General features: G+C 36.6%; 1 protein-coding gene across 1 annotated transcript in view; it reads right to left on the bottom strand.

Annotated features, from left to right (window-relative positions):
- Positions 1-26593, bottom strand: part of DPYD (dihydropyrimidine dehydrogenase) — an 892784-nt gene that overhangs the window by 838829 nt on the left and 27362 nt on the right. The window contains exon 2 of the mRNA XM_065908208.1: positions 15157-15267. Within this exon, the coding sequence (XP_065764280.1) occupies positions 15157-15267 (111 nt within the window). The remainder of the gene's footprint in view (positions 1-15156; positions 15268-26593) is intronic.

Genomic DNA, 26593 nt, shown 5'->3' with positions numbered 1-26593 from the left:
CTTCTTTTCTATGAAGGCTTCTATGGACATAAAAATAAAGTATTAACATCAAATAAAATGTGCATGCTTTTTATTCTATTAATGTGTCTTGTCAGTTTCATTCATAGACCTCATACACTGAACATAAGATGATAGAAAAGTTTTTTCTTTTTTAACATAAATTATAAATACGGATAGATATAGAAATATTTAAAGCTACATCTTCAAATATTGGTGTTAAAATGTTAACCACTGATCCAATCTGCAAATTTTGAATAGATATTAATGTTTTCAGGATTAATCATATGCAATGTTCTAGAGAATAGGTTAGTAAAATCTAAGTAGATATTAGAAATTCTGAGAGAGTAAAAATAGAAACAGTCCATTCTGTCTTATTAAAGACATAACCATGCATAGAATATAACACAATACTTATTTTTGTTGTTATTAAAGCAACTCAAGAGAGGAAACACTAAAATACCCTGGTCTACAGAAAAGAAAAAAAAAATGCAATGCAGGATGTTCTGATCTTGACAGAGTTACATAAAAATTCAAAGAAATTTCCATAATGGAGAACTATGATAGCAGAGTTCCACATTTCTGTTCAGATTCAATTTTAAGTGTGTGACTACAGGAGGACCTTTTTCAAGCTATGTCTCCATGGTCCTTGACACCCAGAGTACATGCAATATTAATGTTCTAGTTTTGTGAGTATACAGCATACAGCAAACCCTCACTGAAAGAAAAGCTCCTCAATTCCTAATCATTTCAATAGGCTCTAATGTAATATTTCCTACACTGGAAATCACTGCACTTTATTTAAGGAAATCAGTCTGGCCAAGGGAGCTCTATGGAGTGCAGCCTGCACAGACGCCAGTTCAAAGGATCAGATGTCAAAGTGCTCCCTCTAATGTCCCTTAATCATCACTCCGATTAGTGCTTGAATAGGACTGTGATTAAAAACGCTGCTGCCATTGTCTACCTATTCAGGCGGCTAGCATTCTACGTGGGTTCCACCGATTAGTGTTTGAATAGGGGAGCGATTAGAAAGACAGCTGCCATTGTATGCCCATTCGGGAAAACAGCAAAACTCGCATATTTATTTGTTATGAGCACCAAATAAATGTTTTGCAAAGGTAAAATATACCATTAGGCTCTAAAGACAATTCAACTGATTTCTTTTGTTTAGAGCATTCTATTTTCCCATATGCAAAGATATTTCTTATTTGCAAATACAGTAATAGACTTCATTAATATCTTTTAAAATATACATATTCTGTTTTTATAGACATAGTCTTAACACATCTGCTTTATTATATAGTACTTATTGACCTACAATGCATCATATAATTCCAGTTTAGTATTTATGACTATGCAAAGAATTTCTGTATAAACAAATCAAATCAGCTTGGTTTCAGATTTTTAGGATTCCCTTTTCAATATTCTTGGATTAATATGTAATCTAGATGAACAAATTCTCCAAAGAGAAACTTCCTTGTCAAATGTTTAGAGGAAATGTTTCACTCTCTCTCGAGCCCTTTTAAGGGAGGGAAACATTTCAGGTTAACACTTAGTACCCTGCAGGGGTTCACACAACAGAGTGTCCACCAGGGTGAAGTCCCCATGACAACGAAGAGCTATAGACTAAGGAAACTGGGCAGGACCAAGATGTCATACTGAAGCTTTTTGGAGAGGCCAAAGCGTGGCAAAAAAAAATTCTCAGGAAGATAATGCATTCCAACTCCATGCATATATTAGTCAGTGCTCAAAAATCTGGTATCTCTGTTTCCCCGTTTCTCTCTGTTTCTCTCTCTCTCTCTCTCTCTCTCTCTCTCTCTCTCTCACACACACACACACACACACACACACGCACACAAACACAGACCACACACATACAATTTTCTGCTAAGAAATTTCTGGGCAATGCAGGAAATGTTCTGTTTTCCATTACCGCCCTTAATATCTTCCTGTCTCTTTCCACATTCTTTCCATATTTAGTTACTCTGTTCTGTACCCACTGTCATTATGAACCTACATATGTAGTAACAGAAACAGACCTGAGAGCATCAATCCATCAAAGCAAAACAATGACAGTTACAGAGGAGTATATACATTTGTGCCAGGAACTGTTTTAAGAATAGTATGCAAATTAATTCATTTAATCCTAACAACAACTATATCAAGTAGATGCTATTATTATCCTTAATTTACAAAAGAGGAAATGGAGGTAGGAAGAGATAAAAGAATTTACTCAAGGTCACGCAGTTAGTAAATTGCAGAACCAATAACTGAACCCAATTAATTTATCTCTGTAACTCATTCTTATACCAGCCTTTCTGTTGATATGTCATCCCTTCAGGTTTCACAGTCTTTGTTCATAAAAACCCAACCTCAAAGAAAAGAAAGTTAGCTTTAAATAGAAAGATTTCTTTCTTTTGCTAATAAAGCTAGCTGAAACCCACCTGACTTAGAGGAAAGTTTTTTCCAGTTCAATTTAAACCCTGACTAGACAAGTACACTGCATTCTAATCAACAGTAAAGTTGGTTTAAAAAAAAAAAAAAAGAAGCAGAACCATCACTTAACCATTATAAAATTTCAGGCTAAAGAAGAACAAAATACAAGCAACAGGGCTGATGGCTGACAATTACAAATGAGTTTAATTTGTATGTCACATGGACGTGGAGAAAGTTGTGATCAGTCTGAAATAAATAATTAAAGCAAAGCTTTCTTGTAACAGCCTCAGGAAATCAAGAGTTAACACTTTTCTTCTTTTTAGTCAATTAACATTTTATTACATATTTTGCCTGGAGAATAAATTTCTGACAATACTATTTTATGAGTGGAATAAAGCACCGAGAAAATACACACTTTCAAAGACAGAACCTAATATATGGCAAAATTCTAAATTATAGCAGGTAGCTCAGTGTGCTTTCTTAATGAGATGGCATGCATGTCTCTTAATGAAAGCATCAAAAAATAGAACTTTTCAATAAATGTAATTTTTACTATTGTCACTGTTATTGTTACTTGTCCTACTCCTCTCTTGACCTCTTCTATGTCATCACTTGGTACTCCCACCCATATTCTACACTTCAGGCATGTAGCACTAAAGTTGCTAAAGTACCTTTAGTTCAATATCCTTCCTCATCTTAAGTGTTTGCAATATATAGTCTGTACTCTGGTGGGATCGTTCTTCATCTTCTTTCCTTCCTTCATCTATATTTTCAACTTAAATTCTGTTTCCTCAGGGAAGTTCAACCCTAAATCCTGAAACTAGGTTACCTACTTCAGCTATAATGCCCCTGCTTGGCTATATGCATAACACTTGGTCGTGAATGAGTTCAATGCTTGTTCCAATGACTGTAAGCTGTCAGGGCAAGAAAAGCGCCTGTCCCTTTCCCCACTTTTCATATTGGTGGACACATATTAGGCCTTCCATTAATATATGATAATTAATTAATCTGTACAACTCAGATTTCAAGCATATATACTATAAATATTTAGTAAAATAATTGATCTGTAATAGTGTTATATAAGGAGAAGCCAATGGCACCCCACTCCAGTTCTCTCGCCTGGAAAATCCCATGGACGGAGGAGCCTGATAGGCTGCAGTCCATGGGGTCGCTCAGAGTCAGACAAGCCTGAATGACTTCACTTTCACTTTCATGCATTGGAGAAGGAAATGGCAACCCACTCCAGTGTTCTTGCCTGGAGAATCCCAGGGACGGGGAAGCCTGGTGGGCTGCCGTCTATGGGGTCGCACAGAGTCGGACACGACTGACGCATCTTAGCAGCAGCAGCAGCAGCAGTGTTATATAAATATGGGAAAGCATGATGCAATATGTTATCTAAGAGAGTTCACTGCCACAGAAAGTATTTCCAGTCATTGGATTAATGCCCAAAAATGTTCAGGAGATGTTCTTTGGAATTCATACTTCATATGTAGACAACGGAAACCAATCAATGCTTTCCTATTTTAATTACAAATTCAGGCTATATTTTGTATTCTTAAAGAAATTGAGATTTCCCAAAATTCTCCTTTTGAAATTCTTAACTAGACTTCTACCAAAATGCCTTTCCCATAAAGTAAATATTGGCTATGTGTCAGAATTCATATACCAGAAGACTTCATCCCAATTTCAAAATAACAAGGTCTAAATATGTCTAAATGACCACGCAGCAAGAGTTTGGGCCCAGAATCCCTGTTGTTCTTAAAGTTGTATATCCTGGCAACAGAATTTTTAGGTAGTCACATTTCACAGTATATTTTAACTGCAAATTTTTGCCTCTGCTGAACTTTTAAACTTGCATTTTCTTTAAAGGATCACATAGTTTTTTCTAGTTAATATCTATCCTAAGACAAACATAAAATTGATTACTAAATTTAAACAGTAATAATTTCTAAACTTTGTTAGAAGTATGCAAGAGACTGTACAATAAAGATCACTTAAAATATACCATTTAAAAACAAATCTATTTTTCTAATTCATTACAATGCTCTCAACACTGGAATTTATCAGGAGAAATGTTCTTAAAATATAAATGGTAAAACCATACCAGCTTAATAATTCCAAAAAAAAAAAAAAACCCAAAAAATGCATACTACATACAGTAGCATTACTGGGAAATTAATGTAATGACCAGGGAAGCCCCTCATGGAGCCAGCCAGGAGTTCTGGGTCCACTTGCGCCATCCAAGTCCATCCGAGTCCCTGCTGCAGGTTGGCAGCTGCTACCCAAGTTTAAACACTCATGAGGACATTCCTGTGTCCCGGGCTGGCTGGTACCTCTAAGACTGTGGAAGCCTTTTGGTTGGCAGCTCTTTTCAGGGCCAGTACTATGGTGATGAAAGTGAGGTGTCCATGTCACAAAATTTAAGGAGACACTCACTCTCAGAGTCTTGCACGTACCGTCTCAGCTTCCCAACACAGGGTTCTGAAAGGCTTTCCCTGGCCTCTTTCTTAGTCTCTTAGTCTTAGTTAGTCTGACCCAAAATAAGGGTCAGGCTAAGACCCTCTCTTTCTTAGCCTTTCTGACCCAGAGTAGGAACTTACCCTACCCTATCTTCCCACACCAACATCTCATTTGAGACTGCTGGATGAGGGATGGGAGATAATCATCAATTCTGTTAAATCTAAATTCAAAATCAGACTCTGTAGGATAGGGCATGTCTTCTTGTAACTTTGTTTCCTTCCTTCTAAAGTTTATAATGTTAGGCAACTAGGCCACTGATTTTCATTTCTTAAAGGAAGAAGGCAAGGGCAGAAAGCACTGGCAGGAAGAGATTTACTATGAGGTTTCAAATTTCAGAAGTCAAGTTCTCAAGGAAACTGAAAGAATGTGGGTGATTGACAGTGTGGGTTTAGGAGGATATGTGTGATAAAGCAAACGTTATCCTCCACTCCTACATCTGCATCTAAGTTATGTAAGTGTTTTAAGAAAGGAGAAACAAAATGAGGATCAAAGGAAAGAGATGAGTCCAGAAATATTGTTAGATCCAGAGAAAGAAGATCAGTTCCTCAGGCTGGACAAGGACAATGACAAACTCTATCAAGGTACATAGAAATCACGAGCTTGAGAACCTGTTACTCACTAGATGACGCCCTGGGAAGAGGCAACTGAACCGTGAAGTTCTCCAAGCCCCAGTGTTGAAAAGAACTTAAGAATGACTGTCATGTGTTCAAGAGTGACTTCAAAGTAGACATGAGTTAAGGGACAGGAAAGGACTTGATAAATGGGAATAAATGGGAATAAAGCATGATTTCACATTCCCCAGGATCATTATTAGCAGAAAGATGTTATGAAGCATCAGCTGGGCTCAGATCACCTACCACAATTGCCACCAAATACTCAGAAACTCAGATATTAGCTCAGAGAAATAGGGGAAGTGGCGGGGGGGTGCTATGAACACAGAAAAAAAGAATTCTAACAGTGACAGTGATTAAACTTTCACTCTGAGAGAAGCTCAAAACAAAAATTAAGTTTAGTTACAGAAAAATAAAGGAGGTTTTATTTCTTGCACGCCTGAGTTTCTAGTCTGATATTTGTACTCTCCACACAATATATTTTTCACCTACTGAAGAAGGCATTAAGTTGCAAAGAATCTTGGTTTTAGTTACTTCTTTATTCCAGAAACTCCTTCAGGCACTGAGTCTATTTGAGGAAGAAAGCTATTGTCAGCAACCAGAAAAGCAAGCTCAAGCTTGAGAAGTTGTTTCAAACTATGGTTTGAGAAGAGGCCAGGGCAGAATCAGATTGCTTCCTCACTATGAATCATGAACTCATTAAATTTTGGAGCTTAAAAATAAAAATTCGTATTGTGAATTTGCTATGTACCAATATGGGGATCTAGGGCTTCTCAGGTGACTCAGTGGTAAAGAATCCACCTGCCTGTACAAGAGACGCAAATTCGATCCCTGGGTCAGGAAGATCCCCTGCAGGAGGAAATGGCAACCCATTCCAGTATTCTTGCCTGGAGAATCCCATGGACAGAGGGGCCTGGCAGGCTATACAGTCCATGGGGTCACAAAAGAGTAGGGCACGACTTAGTGAGTAAATAAAACCAATAATAACAATATTGGCACCTGCACCCCATGTCATTTAACAGAGCTGGGGATTCAAGCTTCCACCTTCACTTTCTGAAAGAGATTAGCTAACAAATAACTTTATTCACTACTTGGATTTCATCTCTTAATAGTCACATAAAATTGAGATGGAAAAATGGACTCAGCAGATAAAGTAAACTAGAAGGATAATTTCCAAAGTACAAAAAAATAACCACATTGACTAATCAGGTGTTACGGGAAAAGCACATTGACCCCTGCTTCCTGTAAGAACTCTCTCACCAAGCTCCGTGTTCCCCATTATAGGGCTTATTGGCTAAATTCTCATCTGCCTCCCCTTGTCTGGTTATCAGGGCCAAGCTGAGCCACTCTGGAGACTGAGGGAAAAGGAAAGAAATGTGCTCCCACATGGGATTCTCAGGTGGCACTAGCAGTAAGAAGCTGCCTGCCAACGCAGGAGATGTAAGAAACGTGGGTTTGATCCCTGGGTCTGGAAGATCCTCTGGAGGAGGGCATGGCAAACCACTCCAGTATTCTTACCTGGAGAGTCCCATGGGGAGAGAAGACTGACAGGCTCTAATCCATAGGGTCACAAAGAGTTGCACATGACTGAAGCAACTTAGCATCCATGCATGTGCCTCCACATATCTGTCTTATATATCCTTGCATCATTTATATATTTTGTATGATTTATATGTTTTTATTACTTACCTTGATACTGAGTCTTTTGGTGCCTCTTTTACATTTTTCACCCGAGGCCAATGCCTAACTCGCCTCTCCCTAATTCCTGCCCAAAAGTCCCCAAAGTCTAACCTTCACACTCTTCCCATTCTACATACTGTTCCTGGGTAACTCTACCCACAGGCTTTTAATTACCCACTTGTATTCTGATTATTGAAAACTCTTCATCTGCATTCCTGACCCCTTTACTTAGCTATAAGCTTTAAACTAAACAGGATGTCCCACAAGTACAAGAAACTCAAAAGATCTCAAACTGAATTCAAGATTTCTGTCAATTTATCCTATACACAATAAAATGCACACATAAAGTCAACTCCCAAATCATATTTATGTCCTGTTATGGACTAAATATTTGTGTTCCCTCAAAATTTGCATACTGAAAACCTAAACCTCAGTGTGATGGTGTTAGAAGGTGGGGCCCTTGGGAGGTGTTTAGGTCATGAGGGTGGAACCCTCATAGAGGGGATTAGTGCCTTTTTAAAAGAGGCTTCAGAGAGCTCTCTCATCCCTTCTGCCATGAGAGGACACGGCAAAAATCCATCTATGAATGAGGAAGCAGGCCCTCGCCAGATATTAAATCTTCCAGTGCCTTGACCTTAAACTTACCAGCCTCCAGAAGTATGAGAAATAAATGTTTACTGCTTAAGCCACATAGTCTGTGATATTTCTGTAAAGTAGCCCAAACAGACTAGGACACCTCCTAACTATATTCAAGCTTGTCCTCTCTCCTGCATACCCACTGTCCCTGGTCTTCATGATTTGTCTTCCAGCCTTCCACATTAGTCTCAGAGACCCTGCTTCACCCCTTCTGCATTAAACCCAACTTCCACACTGAAAGTTATAGACTGATACATCTCAAGGCAAATCCGACCAACTCACAGTGATAATTAAAATTCCTTCATGGTTCATCCTTTGAAAGAGTACTACATATTAACATTGCTGTCTTCTTCCAAAAAAGCATGAAACCTTCTTGGAAGGGCCCGTATCGTGTTCATCTTTAATCCTGAGTTATAAGTGGTACCATGCCTGGCCCATTGTAAACAGGCAATAAATGAGAATGCAAAGCAGTGACTAAGACTGTGAAGGGGGAAAAAAGTGGTCATCAAAACTTATATATTATTTAAGTTACTTCCTAGAAGAAAAAAGGGCAATAATTTATTTTTATCTAAGTATCTTTAAAAGTCTGCTTAAAGAGCTCTGGTACATACTGCATAAGTTCACCTTCTTAGTTGTGGACTCTTAGACAGGTTTCTTAAGCCTCCTTCATCTATGAATGAAGATAAAATACAGTATGGGTGGTTCTGAGGCTTAAAATGGGTTACTTCACAAAAGGCACTTTGAAATATAACTACTCAGTAATTTCTTAATATATATTATGGCTTATTCTTATTTTTATTATTTCATTACCTACTACATGCTATGAATTTAAAATAGATTAGCTAAAATTTCCAAAATCATGTCAAATAATTGATTGTTTTAATTGCTTTTCCTTTTTATTTTCATACAGGATAAATTTTCTGATTTGTAACATTTTCTGGGCTTTAAAAATTGCTAATGGAAAAGGAGTACAAAATATTTATGTAATTAGGACAGTTCAACACTTTAAAAAATGGCAAAAATAAACAGCAGTTATGGAACACCTGCTTAACAGATACTGGAAATAACTGCTTTGTGCTTCATTAACCAGTAAAAACACATTTGCCAGTTTAAATCCCCTACTGAATTCAGAATTTCTAATTATCACTAGAATTGTATCAACTTGGCAAGGAAAGAAATTCCTGGGTAAAAAATTTCAGAATTTCTATAAAGCCTACAAACAAATACTTGTTTATTAAAACTAAATGTGATTTAATTTAATAGACAATTTTAGACTAATTATTTTGCATATTTTAGTTACCTTTGAGTGGCATTACTATAGTGCCTCACATATGGTTGTTTCAAGGGCCAAAGGGGAAAGAAAGAGAAAGAGAGAACTCTACTCAAATAAACCCAAACCATGACCCTGATGTAGATTCGCTAAGAATGATAAGGCAGTGATTATCTGAGTCAAACCAAAATAGAAAATTGTGAAGTTAATGCAAAATAATTAGAAAATAAAACAAAATAAACACAAACATATCAAGCTTTTACATTCGATAGTCAGGGAGTTGGCTCAAAATGACCTCTTTAGCTGCCTTCATAAATGCTATAAGATTCCTTCAGTGTAATGGCAACAACCATTACAATCTGCATTTTCCTTAACTTTGAAGTATCTATTTTCTAATAATCTTATTTGTGTTTTCTAAGGAGGTAATACACTGGAAAAGGCATACAAGATTCAGATGACCAGAATTCTAGACATGGCTACAAAACTAAGTAATTTTAATGAGTTTAAGTAAATAATTCAATATTTTCAGCATAGTCAGTAAAATGAAGAAACAAATCTGGGTTGTTCATTTAGATCATGATTAAAATCAAACACAATATGCAACCGTAGTCTGGGAGCTGTATACCAAAAAAATATGTGATCCTTACATCTAGCATGTAAAAGAAAGGTTGAATTCTTTCAACACATCTTTAGTGAGCACCAAGGGTTCATGATGCTGGGGACACAGCTTATGAAACAATATATATATTGAACAAAACATAGCAATCCATGCCCACCTGGATTTCATATGCTAGTGGGGAAAAACTGACAATAAACAAATCAGTGAATAAGAAAACAGTATATCAGTGATGGGTGCCATGAAAAAAAATTAAGCAAAGTCTCAGGAGAGCCTAGTATGGTGGCAGGCTAGAGTTTTAAACAGAGTGGCCAGAGAAAGCCTTGCTGAGGTGTACAAAGGAAATTGTGCAAACTCTCAAGTAAGATGGAAAAATCACTGAAAGTTTCCGTGCATAGGAATATTAAAGGATTTCTCAGATATCATAGATGTATCTTTATCTATTAGAAAGATACTCTACCAGGAAAGGGCATAAGCATGCAACCATTACAAAGCAACTAAAATAACCCAGATGAAAAATAACGACGATGGTTTAGAAAGGCAGGAAGTGGTGGAAGTGATGAGAAATAATCAGATTCTAGCTATTAATATAACTGAAGGATATATATATCCAAACAGATCTTCTAATTAAGTATGGGAGGTGAGACAAATAACAAAACTGAGGACTCAATATTTTGCTCTCAGAAAGTGGTGGATAGAGATGACTTCAGGAACAATAGATCTCGGATGTAAGATCATAATTTGGATTTTTGACATATGAACACTGAAATGCCTGTTAGGGATTTAAGTGGAGGTATTCACTAGACTCAGGGGTTGGGAAGATCCCCTGGAGAAGGAAATGACAACCCATTCCTGTATTCTTGCCTGGGAAATCCCATGGACAGAGGGGTCTCTAGGAGTCTATAGGCTGCAAAGAGTCAGACATGACTGAGTGACTAGGCACACACATGCATTCATTAGGCACTTGGTTACAGAAGTCTAGAATCAAAGACAGTAGTCCAGGCAAGAGATATAAATGCAGGAACCATCTGTCTATAGATGGTATTTAAACTGAGGAGAGAGAATGTGATCAACAACTTACTGAGTCTTTAAAAAGAAACAGAAAGATCTGAACCCTGGGCGCTCTAATATTTAGGGGTGAGGAGATAAGGAAGAACCAACAAAGAAGCCGAGAAGAAGACGCCAATGAGGAAAGAAGAAAAAAGGAGTGTGATGTCTTGGAAGGGAAGTGAAAAAAAAAATTGCAGGAAGGAGAAAGTGACTGCCTATGTTAAGTGCCGCTGCTACTTAACAGCAAGGCTTGGTTCCTCAGTTAGCAAAGGCTTCCCTTGTAGCTCAGTCGGTAAAGAATCTGCCTGTAATGCAGGAGACCCCAGTTTGATTCCTGGGTCGGGAAGATTCCTTGGAGAAGAGATAGGTTACCTACTCCAGTATTCTTGGGCTTCCCTTGTGGCTCAGCTGGTAAAGAGTCCACCTGCAATGTGGGGGACCTGGGTTCGAACCCTGGGTTGGGAAAATTCCCTGGAGAAGGGAAAGGCTACCCCACACCAGTATTCTGGCCTGGAGAATTCCACAGACTGTATAGTCCACGGGGTCTCAAAGAGTCTGACACGGCTGAGCAACTTTCACTTTCACTTTGGAGTGAGTGCTCTTCAGGAAATAACAATACAGGAGGGAGGAAGCAGGGTAGAAAAGGAAACACTGATCAAGGATGGGCCAATGATAGTGTCTAGTCTAAGAGCCACAGGGCAAGGATCTGGAGCACAACTGCCCGTAGGAGCTGTCCCCGCCTTAAGGCAAGCAGGCTGGCTTCTTTCAAGATACTGTCTTTGTATTTAGTTCTCAGAAATTTAATTATAATACATCTTGATATGGATCCCCTCGTGTTTCACAGAGGTTTTTGATTCTGTAGGTTTGTGTCTCTTGCTAAATTTAGTAAGTTTTTAGCTGTTATATCCCTTTGGGGTATTTTTCAGCCTCACCCTGTTTCTTCTCTTCTTGTTAAGGGTAGAAATTCAGTGGTCTGGGGTGTGGGCTGCCTTGGTTACCAGGTAGCTAGTGAGCATGAAAGTCCTGACTCCCTTATCTTTCACCAAGCAGAGGGGTTGGATCGTCTCATCACCTCATCACAGGACTGAATTCCAGGCTCCCTGCTCAGCGTTTATGAATACATTGGGATGAGGTCACATTTTTGTTGTTGTTGCTGTACTCGGCTAGAGGATAGCAGTTACTATCTAAAAGTCTTCAGTCTTGCTATGATCAGAAAAGAAACTGTTTGTTTCTTAGTATTTTGGCTAGAAAGAGCAGACTTTTGTTGAGGTGTGTATGTGTGTGTGTGTGTGTGTGTGTGTGTGTGTGTGTGTGTGTGTGTATCAGTTAGCATTTCTGGTTTTCCAACTTCTTCGGCTCCAAGGCTCCAAGATATATGCAGAAAAAAGGAAAACCCAGGGAATTCATCACTGTGTCATGTTTCAGGTTCCATATTCCTAGTTAATTAGTCTTCTCTACACCTTAGAAAATCTTCTCATATGTGTTTTATGTATGTTTTTTTAATTTGGATGAGTAATTATAAAACTCAAGTATGAAAATTAATAAATTAAAAAATAAATTATATCATGTGGTAATACTTTTATTCTTCATGGAAGCTCAAAGAGAATAATAATGAAAAGGAGAAGAACAGCATTCTTTAACGACACTGAAGATAACTTTCAACTCTAGTTCCATATTCCCTCTTGGAAACATATTTCACTGTTCTTTATTAATACAGTATATACAGTTAATACATAGAGTTTTCAAGTATATATCCAGAGCAATAAATCTGATCTTATAATTGAGATAATACTAACATATCTTTAAAACTTTCATTTTTCCTCTAACACTTACTCATTGTAGCAAATCTAAAATATACAAAAGTGCTAAGAAAACAAATACAATTACTATTAACATTTTATTTTTTTCTGTATGTATATGTGTATAGGTGTGGTTCTGTAAAACTATATACAACCATTCTGAAATATAGAGCTGTTCTGTACCTTGTCCATAAATTAATAATATAAATTATAAGTCTTTTTCAGATTATTAATTACTTCAAAAGTAATTTTATTTTAAAATAGCAATTTAATGGTTGCACAATTTACTACAGAATAGATCTGCCCTAAGTTACTCAGCTATAACCTGCATTTTCCCACCCACATTTTTCTCTACAAATAAACAGTACTGGGATAATCTTCTTTCTATTTAATTATTTACCTACATTCCTTATTTGCTCCTTATGATAGTTTACTAGAAGATGAATTATTAGGTTTAAGTGTTTGATAATTTAAAGGTATTCTTATGAACTGAATCCCCTCAAATTCATTTATTGAAGGCCTAAACCCCAGTATCTCAGAATGTAACTGTATTTGGAGACAGTCTTAAAAGAGGTAATTAAATTAAAATGAGGTCATCAGAATGGCTCTTATCTGATATATTGGTGTCATTATAAGAGGATAGTTGGACATGTACAGGGGGAAAACCATGAGAAGAGAGTGAAAAGGAGGCCACCTATCATCAAGAGAAATGCCTCAGAAGAAATCAACCATGCTGACACCTTGATCTCAGATTCCTAGCTTCTAGAACACTGAGAAAATAAACTGTTCTTCAGGCCACCCAGCCTGTGACAGCCCTAGAAAACTAACATAAGTATTAACAAATATTGTCAAAGATACTGACAAAGATACTGTCAAACTGCATTCCTAGAAATCTGTGCCAATATATATTTAATGCAGAAAACCTATTTCATTGTATCTTTGTCAATTACCAAAAAGAAAAAAAAAATACGAGACATTCAATTTATAAGCTAACATTATGGAATGAAAATGCTAATTTTTCATAAAATAATAATAATAACAACAATAGTAATAATGGTGAATGTCTCCCCTTCTAAATAAACAGTTTAATAATCTATAAAGGGGAAACCTTAGAGAGTTTAATTTATCTGGATCATAGTTCTCACACATTTAAAATGAGAGAGACTTGATAATCATTAAAGGATTTCTAAGTTTGAAAATTACATTAATCTTCTTTCAGTGCCCTTCAATTATTTACACCATTATACAGGATCACAACTGATAGTTGATTCATTCCTTGATCTAATTTGGACCACACTAGTGTCCTTCCAGAGACCTCTAGAAGAAATGTCATGGTAGAATGCAAAGCTCACAGAAGTGGAGAAAGGAAAACTGAATTACATATCCAAATCTGCTAGTAAGTGGCTGTGTTATCATCGCAAATCGTGTTGTTCCCCTGTATTTCTATCTCTCTTTTTTAATTCAAAAAACTTTGCTGGTTGGCCAGTGACAGAAAAATTAAAAATCAGATAAATACAAATGCACATGTACAAATACCCTCAATTCCTATCCTAAGAGAGTTTATATGTAGTTAAGAAGTACATAAAAATAAACTAAAATCATTATATGAAAAAGAACATATACACAAAGTATCATAAGAGTTAATGTTAAATAAGTTTATACTTATTAATTGACTCACTAATCACTTGGAAAAAATTAATTTTGGAGAAATTAATTTTTCTCCAACTCTTTGCAACCCCATGAACTGTAGCCCACCAGGCTCATTTGTCCATGGAATTCTCTAGGCAAGAATACTGGAGTGGGTTGCCATTTCCTTCTCCAGAGGATCTTCTCAACCCAGGGATTGAACCCAGGTCTCCTGCATTGCAGGTGTACTCTTTCACCATCTAAGCCACCAGAGAAGCCCTTGGAGAAATTAACTTTGGGAAATCAGGTGAAAAGGAAGTTGTTTTCCTAACAAATATTTATACCTCATAAAATGACATTTCAAATATTGCCTTCAAAGTTGTACTTACTTAATCCCCATTTATAGCCTAATAATCCCAGCCCTATAATGATTTCATGGATCCAATTAAATAACGTTCTAGGAGTCAGTAATCACAGATTTTTGCACCTGCACCTCATCTGGAAATATAACATGATCATATTGAACACTTAATTTTTATATGTTCCCCAAAAGAATATTTAACAACGGTTTGTGTATACTAGTATACCCTTCTTCAGTTGAATTACATCTGAAATTTGGAAACTCTTCTATATCATTGTGTTATTATAAAATTATTTTAACACGTTTTTATATATTTTCAAAAAATAAAATTTGGCACAAACTAAATTTACATGATTTTAAACTATTTCAAAAGATTTTTTAAGGAACAAAATGAATCACATTTTTTAGATGATTCAAAGATGAAATATTTAAATATGAAAAAACTGCTGTATTTTACACATATTGAATTATATTTTTAAGTATATATAAAATCATGTCTTACAGTGTAGAATGAGATAATTTTCAGCATGAAACCATGTATCAGTGGTACTTACAAAGCAGTTCTTATCAGGATTTCTTTTCCAATGTTTCTTGTCTAATTTCTTGGCCGAAGTGGAACGCAGAGTTGCATGAGACTGTGTTCGAGGATTTAAAGCCAGGATACTCTGAAGATAGCATAGACAAAATATAAGCATAAATATTCTGGGATTTTAAAAAATCAAATTTTATTTTAAGATTCCACACACATACTCCAAAGATGTATATTAAAAATGTTGTTTTCCCCTTCTACTACTGTAATTCCATGACAAACTTATCTAAAGAAACTATTTACTAGGTGATATTCCAGTTCACTTTATACAAATATTTGTTTATGATAACATAAAGGAGTTCAAAAACATGTAAAACATAACAATTGACTTTAAGATAAATTTTATAAATAGTATTCTTAAATGAGAATGAAAAGAGGCAGGCACTTCATTACAGATTTGATTTAAACTAGTAATAATAATCTCCACTAAGTTTTTAGAGTTTTACCAATTGCTTTCACATGTATTATTTAATATACAAATAGCTACTGTTTTCTCAAAATTTTGGATGAGGAAATAAATTCAGGGTGATTAAGTAACCTGCTCAAGATTTCACAATTAATATGTGGAAGGGATTGAATCAGAACTCAGTTCTTCTGAGTGTTGGGCTTACATGTGAATTTATCCAAAGATGGAGTCTACATTTTATTGTGACTTTTTGAGATATAAAATAGAATACAAAACGTTTTTAAAAACATGTGTAAAGTAGCACCTGAATAACTCAAGAAATAATTAATTTAAAAGGCCTGTCTTAAGCAAGACTTGAAAACATGACCACTAGGACTCTTCCAGAATGAATGTATGAGGACCTCTGCAGATCAACTCCCTAGTAGAACAATATAACTGATAAAAATTAGTAAAAATAAGAAGTCTTTGAAGTCTCCGAAAATTCTTAAAGTCAAAGAGCAAATGAAGAAATTGCTATTGAAAAAAACCTACTAAAACTTGGTAAGAATGGCGAGGGTCTGTGGCATTTGAAGTTCAGTCTGTCTCCCTCCTCCAGGCTCCCAGTTCAGCACATATAAATTCTACCTCAGGTGAGTACAGCCAAGAACAGAGGGCTGCCCCTCTCCCTCCCCTCTAGGTGACACTGAGGTATCTCCAAAGATAGGAAGGATATTAGCATATCTAATCCCCTCTCCCCAGTCTACCAGCTATGCAGCAACTAAAGGCCAGAAAGTGCAGCTGAGAAGTCAGGAGCGCCTTGCTTCCCCCACACTCACTCACAGAAGAAAGGCTCTGTCTCAGGAGCAACACGCCTGTAACAACAGGATCCTGATCACCATCTCTCAGCTCACTCATGGCTTAGAGTTAGCAAACCAGGAGAAGCAAACTGAGGTCAGAGGTTACTGCCTATACCAGGGCCCTGCTCATAAAGCAGGAGTGTGGCTCCGAGAAATGCAGGCCACTGTAACTACCCCTAGATCTGGAGCTGTGGCAGAGGTTTTTCCCAGAGAAAGAGGCCACACAAAGAGAAGAACTGACTTCATTTAAATTAATACATGGGAAGTTCAAGTCTAAGGGTAATCTCAAAAACAATAAAGATTTCAGTGCCAGACAATTAAGAGGAAGTAGGTAGCTTCATGAGAGCAATAAACTAAATCACAAGGCAGTTTACCAGAAAGAATAGCTAATGGCTCCTGTATGGCCACAAGAAATCTCAAACACTCACCTAAAACCTACTCTTGCAAAGGGGCCCAAATTTAACTGAATCACACTAGGGAGCCATTTATTAATATATCCCAAGGCACTGCCTAAAGCAACAGAGCAATCAACTAGCAATCAAAGAGACTAAGAACTGGGTGTGATACCAACAGAGGTGGACCATTTAACAAAGAAACCCAAAGAGAAGGCAAAGAGAGTCCCACTAAAAACACTGTCATACCAGTTAATGTGCACATGCCCAAACGGCTTCACCCTGTGTGAGTGCTATCAGAGATTAGGGAAACAAAGGTACTTAAAAGTAGTCCAACAAGTCACTAAACAAACAGGCTAACAACAATCAGCCCCCCACTCTGGGATGGGGTAGAGGGAAATTAGCATCCAGAATTGCTATATCACTGAAATGTTCCATTTTCCATTAAAGGAAAACTACAAGACATTCAAAGAAACAGGATTATATGGTCCTGGCAAGAACGAAAGCAAGTAACAGATATTGTCTTTCAGAGGTTTCAGGTGTAACATTGAATAAAAACTTCAAAGGAGTCATTATAAGGAAAGTATGGTAACAATATTTCACCAAACAGAGAATACTCATAAAGAGATATAAAAATTTTACTAGAAGGGCTCAATCAGCCAGTTCAGTAGCTTAGTCGTGTCCGACTCTTTGCAACCCCATGAATCACAGCACGCCAGACCTCCCTGTCCATCACCAACTCCTGGCGTCTACCCAAACCCATGTCCATAGAGTCGGTGATGCCATCCAGCCATCTCATCCTCTGTCATCCCCTTCTCCTCCTGCCCCCAATCCTTCCCAGCATCAGGGTCTTTTCCAATGAGTCAGCTCTTTGCACAAGGTGGCCAAAGTATTGGAGTTTCAGCTTCAACATCAGTCCTTCCAGTGAATAACCCAGGACTGACCTCCTTTAGGAGGAAGTGGTTGGATCTTCTTGCAGTCCACAGGACTCTCAAGAGTCTTCTCCAACACCACAGTTCAAAATCATCAATTCTTCAGCACTCAGCTTTCTTCACCGTCCAACTCTCACATCCATACATGGCTACTGTAAAAACCATAGCCTTGACTAGACAGACCTTTGTTGGCAAAGTAATGTCTCTGCTTTTTAATATGCTATCCAGGTTGGTCATAGCTTTCCTCCCAAGAAGTAAGTGTCCTTTAATTTCAGGGCTGCAATCACCATCTGCAGTGATTTTGGAGCCCAAAAAAATAAAGTCTGACACTGTTTCCACTGTTTCTCCATCTATTTCCCATGAAGTGATGGGACCAGATGCCATGATCTTAGTTTTCTGAATGTTGAGCTTTAAGCCAACTTTTTCACTCTCCTTCACTTTCATCAAGAGGCTTTTTAGTTCCTCTTCACTTTCTGCCATAGGGTGGTGTCATCTGCACATGTGAGATTATTGATATTTCTCCCAGCAATCTTGACTCCAGCTTGTGCTTCTTCCAGCCCAGCATTTCTCATGATGTACTCTGCATATAAGTTAAGAAGGTCTCAACAGTATATTTTAATTTGCAGAAGAAAGAATCAGCAAAATTTAAGAGAACTCAAGAGATACTAAGCAGTCCAAAAGACAAAAAATATTTTTCAAAAAATTAACACAGCCTTAAAGATATATGGTACACAATTTGTTGCTGTTGAGTCCCTCAGTCATGTCTGACTCTGCAACTCTAGACTGCAGCACCCCAGGCTTCCCTGTCCTCCTTCACCATCTCCCGGAGCTTGTTCAAACTCATGTCCATCGAGTCAGTGATGCCATGTAACCATCTCGTCCTCTGTCATCCCCTTTTCCTCCTGCCTTCAATCTTTCCCAGCATCAGGGTCTTTTGTATTGAGTCAGCTCTTTGCATCAGGTGGCCAAAGTATTGGAGCTTCAGCTTCAGCATCTGTCCTTCCAATGAATATTCAGGACTGATTTCCTTTATGATTGCCTGGTTTGATCTCCCTGCAGTACAAGGGACTCTCAAGAGTCTTCTCCAACACAGATAAGTACCACAAAATATTGTAGCAGGATTTCAGAAAGGACGGCAAGAAAGGAGGAGAAAAATATATGAAAAATAATGGGGCTGAAATTTTAATTTTTAAAAAAAAGAAAAAACATTAAATATATATTCAGTAAGACAGACAAATTTGAAGTAGGATAAATGCAAAAAGATCCACACATAGACACATTGGCAAAAGAGCTAAAAGTGAACACCAAAGAGAAAATCTTGAAAGTAGCAAGAGAAAAATACTCAAATGTACAACTCCAATAGTTTAACGGTTGACTTCTCATCAGGAACAACAGATGTTTAAGAGTAGTAGGATAAGATTTCAAAGTACTAAAAGAAAAAAATTGTCAAGCAAGAATACTATATTCAAGAGAGAAGAACAAAAAGAAATAGATTTGAATATTGTAAACCAACTAAACCTAATAGATAATAACTACATTTCATCAAATTGCAGAATGCACATTCTTCTCAGTTCAGTTGCTCAGTCATGTGCAACTTTTTGCAACCACATGGACTGTAGGACACGAGGCTTCCCTGTCCATCATCAACTCCCAGAGCTTGCTCAAACTCATGTCCATCAAGTCGGTGATGCCATCCAACAATCTCATCCTCTGTCATCCCCTTCTCCTCCCGCCTTCAATCTTGCCCAGCATCAGGGTCTTTTCCAATGAGTCAGTTCTTTGCATCAGGTGGCCAAAGTATTGAAGTTTCAGCTTCAGCATCAGCCCTTCCAATTAATATTCAGGACTGATTTCCTTTAGGATGGACTGGTTGGAGTCCAAGGGACTCTCAAGAGTCTTCTCCAACACCACAGCATCAATTCTTCAGCACTCAGCTTTCTTTATAGTCCAACTCTCACATCCATACATGACTACTGGAAAAACCATAGCTTTGACTAGATGGACCTTTGTTGGCAAAGTAATGTCTCTGCTTTCTAATATGCTGTCTAGGTTGCTTATAACTTTCCTTGCAAGGAGCAAGCATCTTTTTACTTCATGTCTCAAGTGTCCACAAAACATCCTCTATGACAAACCAGATGCTAGGCCATAAAACAAACCTTAATAAATTTTAAAAGGTTAAAATCATACAAAGCAGCTATCCAACCATAATGGAATGAATACAGATATCGGTAACAGAAGGAAATTTGGGGGAATTTACAAACAACATATATGAACCTGTAAATATTGTGCTGAGAGGAGTCAGTCACGGAATCCCACATCCTGTATTATCCCACTTATATAAAACGTCCAGAATAGAGACGTCTATAGAGACAGAAAGTAGATGTGGTTGCCAGGGGCTGGGGGATTAGGGGCACATGCAGCATGAATGCTGAAGGGTATATGGTTTCTTTGGGTAGATGAAAATTGATTGCAGTCATAGTAGCAAATTATGAATACAATAAAAGTCTTGAATTCTACACTCTATATCTGTGAACTGTACAGTATGTGAATTATATCTTAATAAAGCTGTTACTAAATAATCATATTAATAATACACAGTAAATTCTACATCCAGTGAATGTCACTGTATATTGCATTCATTCTAGTAAACACTATTGGGGCTTATTTTATTAGCCTAACATTAATGAAGATTACTTTTAAGTAATTGCTATATATGTTAGACATGATATTTCTTCAATCAATCAATTTAGGTATCTGTGTTCTGAACAATAAATGTACAATAAATCTATGAGTTTTAAACAATATATTCCTCATGATTAAACAATGCCAAAGCAACCTAGTAATAAGAGCCAACACTAGAAAATATAAGTAATCCTATTTATATACGAAAAAATAGAAAACATTTTTTTATCATGAAACAGAAGCAATTTTGTTTAGTTATCCTATTTGAATCATTAGTCATCTCATACATTAACTCAAGCTGATAAATAAGAAGATGATGTTTTTAAAGTAGTTATTGTGACCAACATTTAAACGAAAAAAAAAAAAGTAGATAATATGCAAGAAAGATGGCTGTATTTCATTTAGTTTTTACTTCCACAATTCATATTGTGATAAATGATTATGTTTATCTATGTTGGCACAGTAATGTAACTTTTAAGAATAAACATTCTGAATGCAATTTATTGGCTGCTTATCACAATAACTTTTCTTTTGCACAGCATAAGTAGAAAGTATAACACAACATGAAATATTGGGTTAACCTTTTGCAAAAAGGCAATGAGTTGAATTCAATGGATCTTGGGTAAAAATAAATTGGATTGTGAAGAATGGTTACCAAGGATTTGACTTAATAATATCCCAAATGAAAAGTGATATAAAATAAAAATACAAGACATGAGTGGTTGAGAGCTGTTAAAAACAATTTTCCAAAGCAAGACTTTTTGGAACTAAAAGTCAATATCATCAATAACTAAGCAGCTGGCAGAATAATACAGGAGAGTTCTAAATTGCATTCTTCCTAAGAAATGACCAAAGCCAGGTCCTAACAGGGTCACAGGGTCCCCTCTCTGGATAAATTGAGCACTTTAAGAGACCCATTAACCCTTTCAGAAATAAGGCATATTACTTATAAAGGAAGATTTTCTCCCATGCAAAGAACTTGGCCTTTGGCTTCCCCAGTCATTTTCAGTAACCCAATAAAAATGTACTGGTGATTCTAGAGGAATAAAACAAAATTTGAGAGAATTTCACTGCACTAATTTTATTTAGGTTAAGAAATGACAGAATATGATCAGAAGACAGGTTCACACAAGAGATCAAATCAAAGGCATGTGTTTTTCCTATGCTGTCTGTCACTTCTTCTCTGGGAAGCAGATAGAAGGTCATAACACACAAACTAGAATTCTGCATCTGAGAAGTGGCCTTCTGTACTACCACCATAGAGAACACAAAAAGGAGCTCTTACTGACTACAATCACAGGCCCTCAATTCACAAATAAAAGCACTAAGTCTTAGCCCCCAAATACTGGAACTGACCACTGACAGCTTGAATTTCAACTGTATAGCTTTGCTTTACATCTCAGTATCAATTATTCAAACCTAATGCACCATTAAGCTCTCTCCAGACTTCCCTGGTAGCTCAGCTGGTAAAGAATCCACCTGCAATGAAGGATATCTAGGTTTGACTCCTGAATCATGAAGATCCCTCACAGAAGAGATAGACTGCCCACTCCAGTATTTTAGGCGTCCCTGATGGCTCAGATGATCAAGAATAGGCCTGCAATGCGGGAGACCTGGGTTTGAGCTCTGGGTTGGGAATATCCCCTGGAGGAGGGCTTGCAACTCACTTCAGTATTCTTACCTGGAGATCCTCCATGGAGAGAGGAGCCTGGTGGGCCACAGTCCATGGGGTCACAAAGAGTCAGACATGGCTGAGCGACTAAACCCAGCACAGCACAGCAAGCTCCTTCCATCCTTTGCAGTTTAAATTATAAGCAAATGTTTCCTCTTCAGTACTGGTCATTACTTAATTCTGAGCCATTATACACATGTACAACATAATACACATGTACCAACATTTCAATTTATAGGCTGAACTTATTAATTCATTAAATTTTGTCTTATTTAAATTACACTTAGATTTTGTCTCTGATGATGTATCCTAAGTTCTTTATAAATGTCTCCTACTTTTCCAGGTTAAAAATAAATAATAAGTAAATAAAATTTAAAACTTGTTTCTCTGATTTTTTTCATAATTTGGTATAACTATGTTAATTTCAATAAAATGTATTGTGGCAGCATTTTTTTTTCTTCAATAAATACTCCTGGTTAACAGAAAAATAAATAACTGTTGCTTAATCCTTTTGTTAAGTATCATTTGCTTCATCCGGGTAACAATCTAACAAATGTTCAGCAGTTGAGAACTGAACTTTTTATTTGCTTAACAGTCTCTTGCTTATAAACCCCAATCTCAGCCAATTAGCCCACCCTCTCCCATGTCTATCACTGATCATAGTGTAAGGAGAGTTTAAGTAAGTAACTTAAGAATTTACAAAGATGCCTTTGGTTCTTGGGTAAGCTCAGAACTCCAGGTGGTTTGGGAGTAGAAAAGAGAACACAGCCTCAATTTTGCACCTTACACTCACATTCAAGAGATCAATATAAATAACCTTGAAGTCTGAAAACCTTGAAAAATCATGGTAATCAGTTCTAGTCAAGAACTCTCAGATTTTCCTATATTTACTGCACTTTCATTCTTTGTACAGGCTCAGATTTCTTTTCCTTTAGATTGTACTACCTTTCCAAATAACTTACCTTCCACATTTTTCATTTGATTAACTCTACTCAAAGAACATTTTCTCCTTTATGCACAATGACTAACTCATTATGATTAATACATAATTGATGAAGGATGGAGTCTCTAACAGTCTTAAGTTTTACAACTTTAATTGTGCTAAGTATTTACTATACAATATGCACAATGTTAGAGGTTAAATGGGCTTAGATTTTAGCTCTACTGCTTTTTGCTGGTTATTTAAACTCTCTATCCCTCTACTTCTTCAACTATAAAATGTTGATTAGTCATAGTACCCACTCCATAATATCATTTTGAGGATTACATAAAATGACATAAAAAACTTAGAACTGTGCATGCAGAAAGTGCTTAACACGTGTTATCAGTTAGTAAGTGATGAATCTAGATTTTAGACTCCACTGTATTCATATTCTTATATTGATCATTTTGAATATATAGATATAGGAATCATTTTTTAAAGTACAGGAATATTTTTTCTTTAATCTTTTTTCTTTTTTCTATAAAGAGATGAAGAAAACAAGCAAAAATTAAAGTCACTCAGTCGTGTGACTCTTTGCAAACCCATGGGCCTGCCAGGCTCCTCTGTCCACGGAATTCTCCAGGCAAGAATAGTAGAGTGGGTAGCCTTTCCCTTCTCCAGGAGATCTTCCCAACCCAGGAATCGAACGCAGGTTTCCCACATTGCAGGCAGATTCTTTACCATCTGGGCCACCAGGAAGCCAAAATTACAGGAATATAGAATAAAGCCCAAAAGTACAGGAATATAGAAAAAGATGAAGAAAACAGGTGAAAAGGTAAATGTAAAGAGACAGTAGGTAGAGATGTTTCCCAGATGAAACCAAATCGTTGGTTCCTGAAGTTATTTTTGCCCTAAGCCTGCAATTTCAAAGGCACTTTGTCTGAAAACGCAATATGTTCTATACAAATTAAAATGGCAGTGTGGAAGAGTCATGAAATTCAAATATAGATTTTTAAAATCCAGTACGTGTACAATATAGTAACGTAGATATCATTTTATAACACATATAACAGTATATAACTTATGGATCTTTGGTCCCAACATGTTTAGGTTAATTCACATTACAATTCCTTCCTAAGAAAGACAAGTAAAAAGTTACAAATTTATAAAAAATAAAAAAAAAATCATCAACTAGAAATGAATGAACCCCTTCACACGCTAGTTACATTGCATAGGAAATTTGATTTATTTCTACTGAACCCATAGGTAACACAAATAAAACAGTTTATGTTCCTTAAAAAACTTCATCATGGCACTGTCCTACTCAGCAAGCAAAGATCTTCTACATGAAGCTGCTGTCTGTATTTGCAAGGTCCCGTGTGTACTCTCCTTCACTTACAGAACACACATCACATACTAGGTACTGAAGTGCTCCCTAATTAAAAAATGACTTTTAATGTCTTTCAGAAAAGATTAAGAATTCAAACCCAGGATCCCTAACTTATACATCTGATATTACTCTCGTAATTCTTAACACAGAACAGAGCATGCCAAAGGTGGTGATTGATTCTGACTTAGACTCTGTATTTGTCAACTGGGGCTGCTATTAAAGAATCTCAGAGACATTTCTTTCCCACAGTTCTAAGAAGGCCTCATCTCCAATTACTATCACATTGAGAGTCAGCACTTCAACACACCTGAATTTAAGAGGGAAAAACATGCAGCCCATAACAGCCATGGAAAGGATTCTATTGTCTGTGGGACTATGCAAATGCTATAAATCCAGGGCATTAATTTAAAAGATATTTTTCTCTTTAGATTGCAAATAGTACTATATTGAGTCTATATTTCTATTTTATCAAGACAAGAAGAAACTTTAAAATAAATAAAAGGAATATTACATGGTATGCTTAAATTTAAAAAAAAAACAATATTAACAAAGAAATTAATATTAACCATTAATTATGTATCTGCATCCAATCCCATCACTTCATGGCAAATAGATGGGGAAACAGTGGAAACAGTAGCTGACTTTATTTTTCTGGGTTCCAAAATCACTGCAGATGGTGACAGCAGCCCTGAAATTAAAAGATGCTTACTCCTCGGAAGGAAAGTTATGACCAACCTAGACAGCATATTAAAAAGCAGAGACATTACTTTGCCAACAAAGGTCCGTCTAGTCAAGGCTATGGTTTTTCCAGTGGTCATGTATGGATGTGAGAGTTGGACTATGAAGAAAGCTGAGCGCCGAAGAATTGATGTTTTTGAACTGTGGTGTTGGAGAAGACTCTTGAGAGTCCCTTGGACTGCAAGGAGATCCAACCAGTCCATCCTAAAGCAGATCAGTTTTGGGTGGTCATTGGAAGGACTGATGTTGAAGCTGAAATTCCAATACTTTGGCCACCTCATGCTAAAAGTTGACTCATCTGAAAAGACCCTGATGCTGGGAAAGATTGAGGGCAGAAGGAGAAGGGGAAAACAGAGGATGAGATGGTTGGATGGCATCACCAACTCAATGGACATGACTGAGTAAACTCTGGGAGTTGGTGATGGACAGGGAGGCCTAGTGTGCTGTGGTTCATGGGGTCACAAAGAGTTGGACATGACTGAGTGACTGAACTGAACTGATGTATCTTTATTACTTAAACCATTTGTATAGCATATGTACCAACTTACATACTGATATATTTCTACAAGAAATGAAAAAAAAATGTGTCACATGCAAACCCTTATTGAGAGGTATCAAAAATATTTTAAAAGATGAGAACCTGTACTATAGCCATTTTATTAAACAATTTCACTACCTTATAAACTATTTTTCCATTTAATATATTATTGCAAAGTATCTGTGCTTATATATTCAAATAACCCATATTTGGAAAAGGAATAACTATGAAAACTCATGTTAAAAAATATCTGATGCTTCCAAGAGCTGAAAAAAAAAATATATATATATATATATATTTGAGTTCATATACAGAAACCAAAGATAAAATTATGAATGAAGAGAATTAAAGAGAATTATTACATTACCAAAAATATATTCATCAGTTCACTGATAATTAAGAAAATTCATACTCTAGAATTTATACTTTTTTAGAATCAAGTAAAATTAGTACCTTTATCTCAAAACTTGCTTTACAGTAATTTTTTGGCCTCAAAGTAAAATCAGCTTTTCAGACTCTTTCAAAGAAATAGGAAAACTATTACAATTTACCTGTAATCTATTCACTATTGAATAAAAGGCACACTGTCCCCTAAAAGAGCTGTGTTTACAAGACCAAGGGTCATTTTAGCTCAAGAGAGGCTAAGTGTCCACGAGCATGCTAAAAATAAAGCCATACTGATGAGCAAATGAAAAAGCTCAAAAACAAGATTTAAAGGAAAAGAAAGAAGGAGAACTTTAGCTAATTGAGTTTAGATTTCTTTTTTAATTAACTAAATTGAGCAAGTAGCATGATTTTCAGGTTCACAAGAGCATAATAAATCAAGGATTGACTAGTTGCCCTTCATTTATATGGTTAACAGCTGAAAGAAAACATGTGGGATAGCAAGTGATT

This window comes from Muntiacus reevesi, chromosome 1, assembly GCF_963930625.1.
Source record: "Muntiacus reevesi chromosome 1, mMunRee1.1, whole genome shotgun sequence".
NCBI lineage: Eukaryota > Metazoa > Chordata > Mammalia > Artiodactyla > Cervidae > Muntiacus > Muntiacus reevesi.
This window is presented reverse-complemented; position numbering and strand designations above follow the sequence as displayed.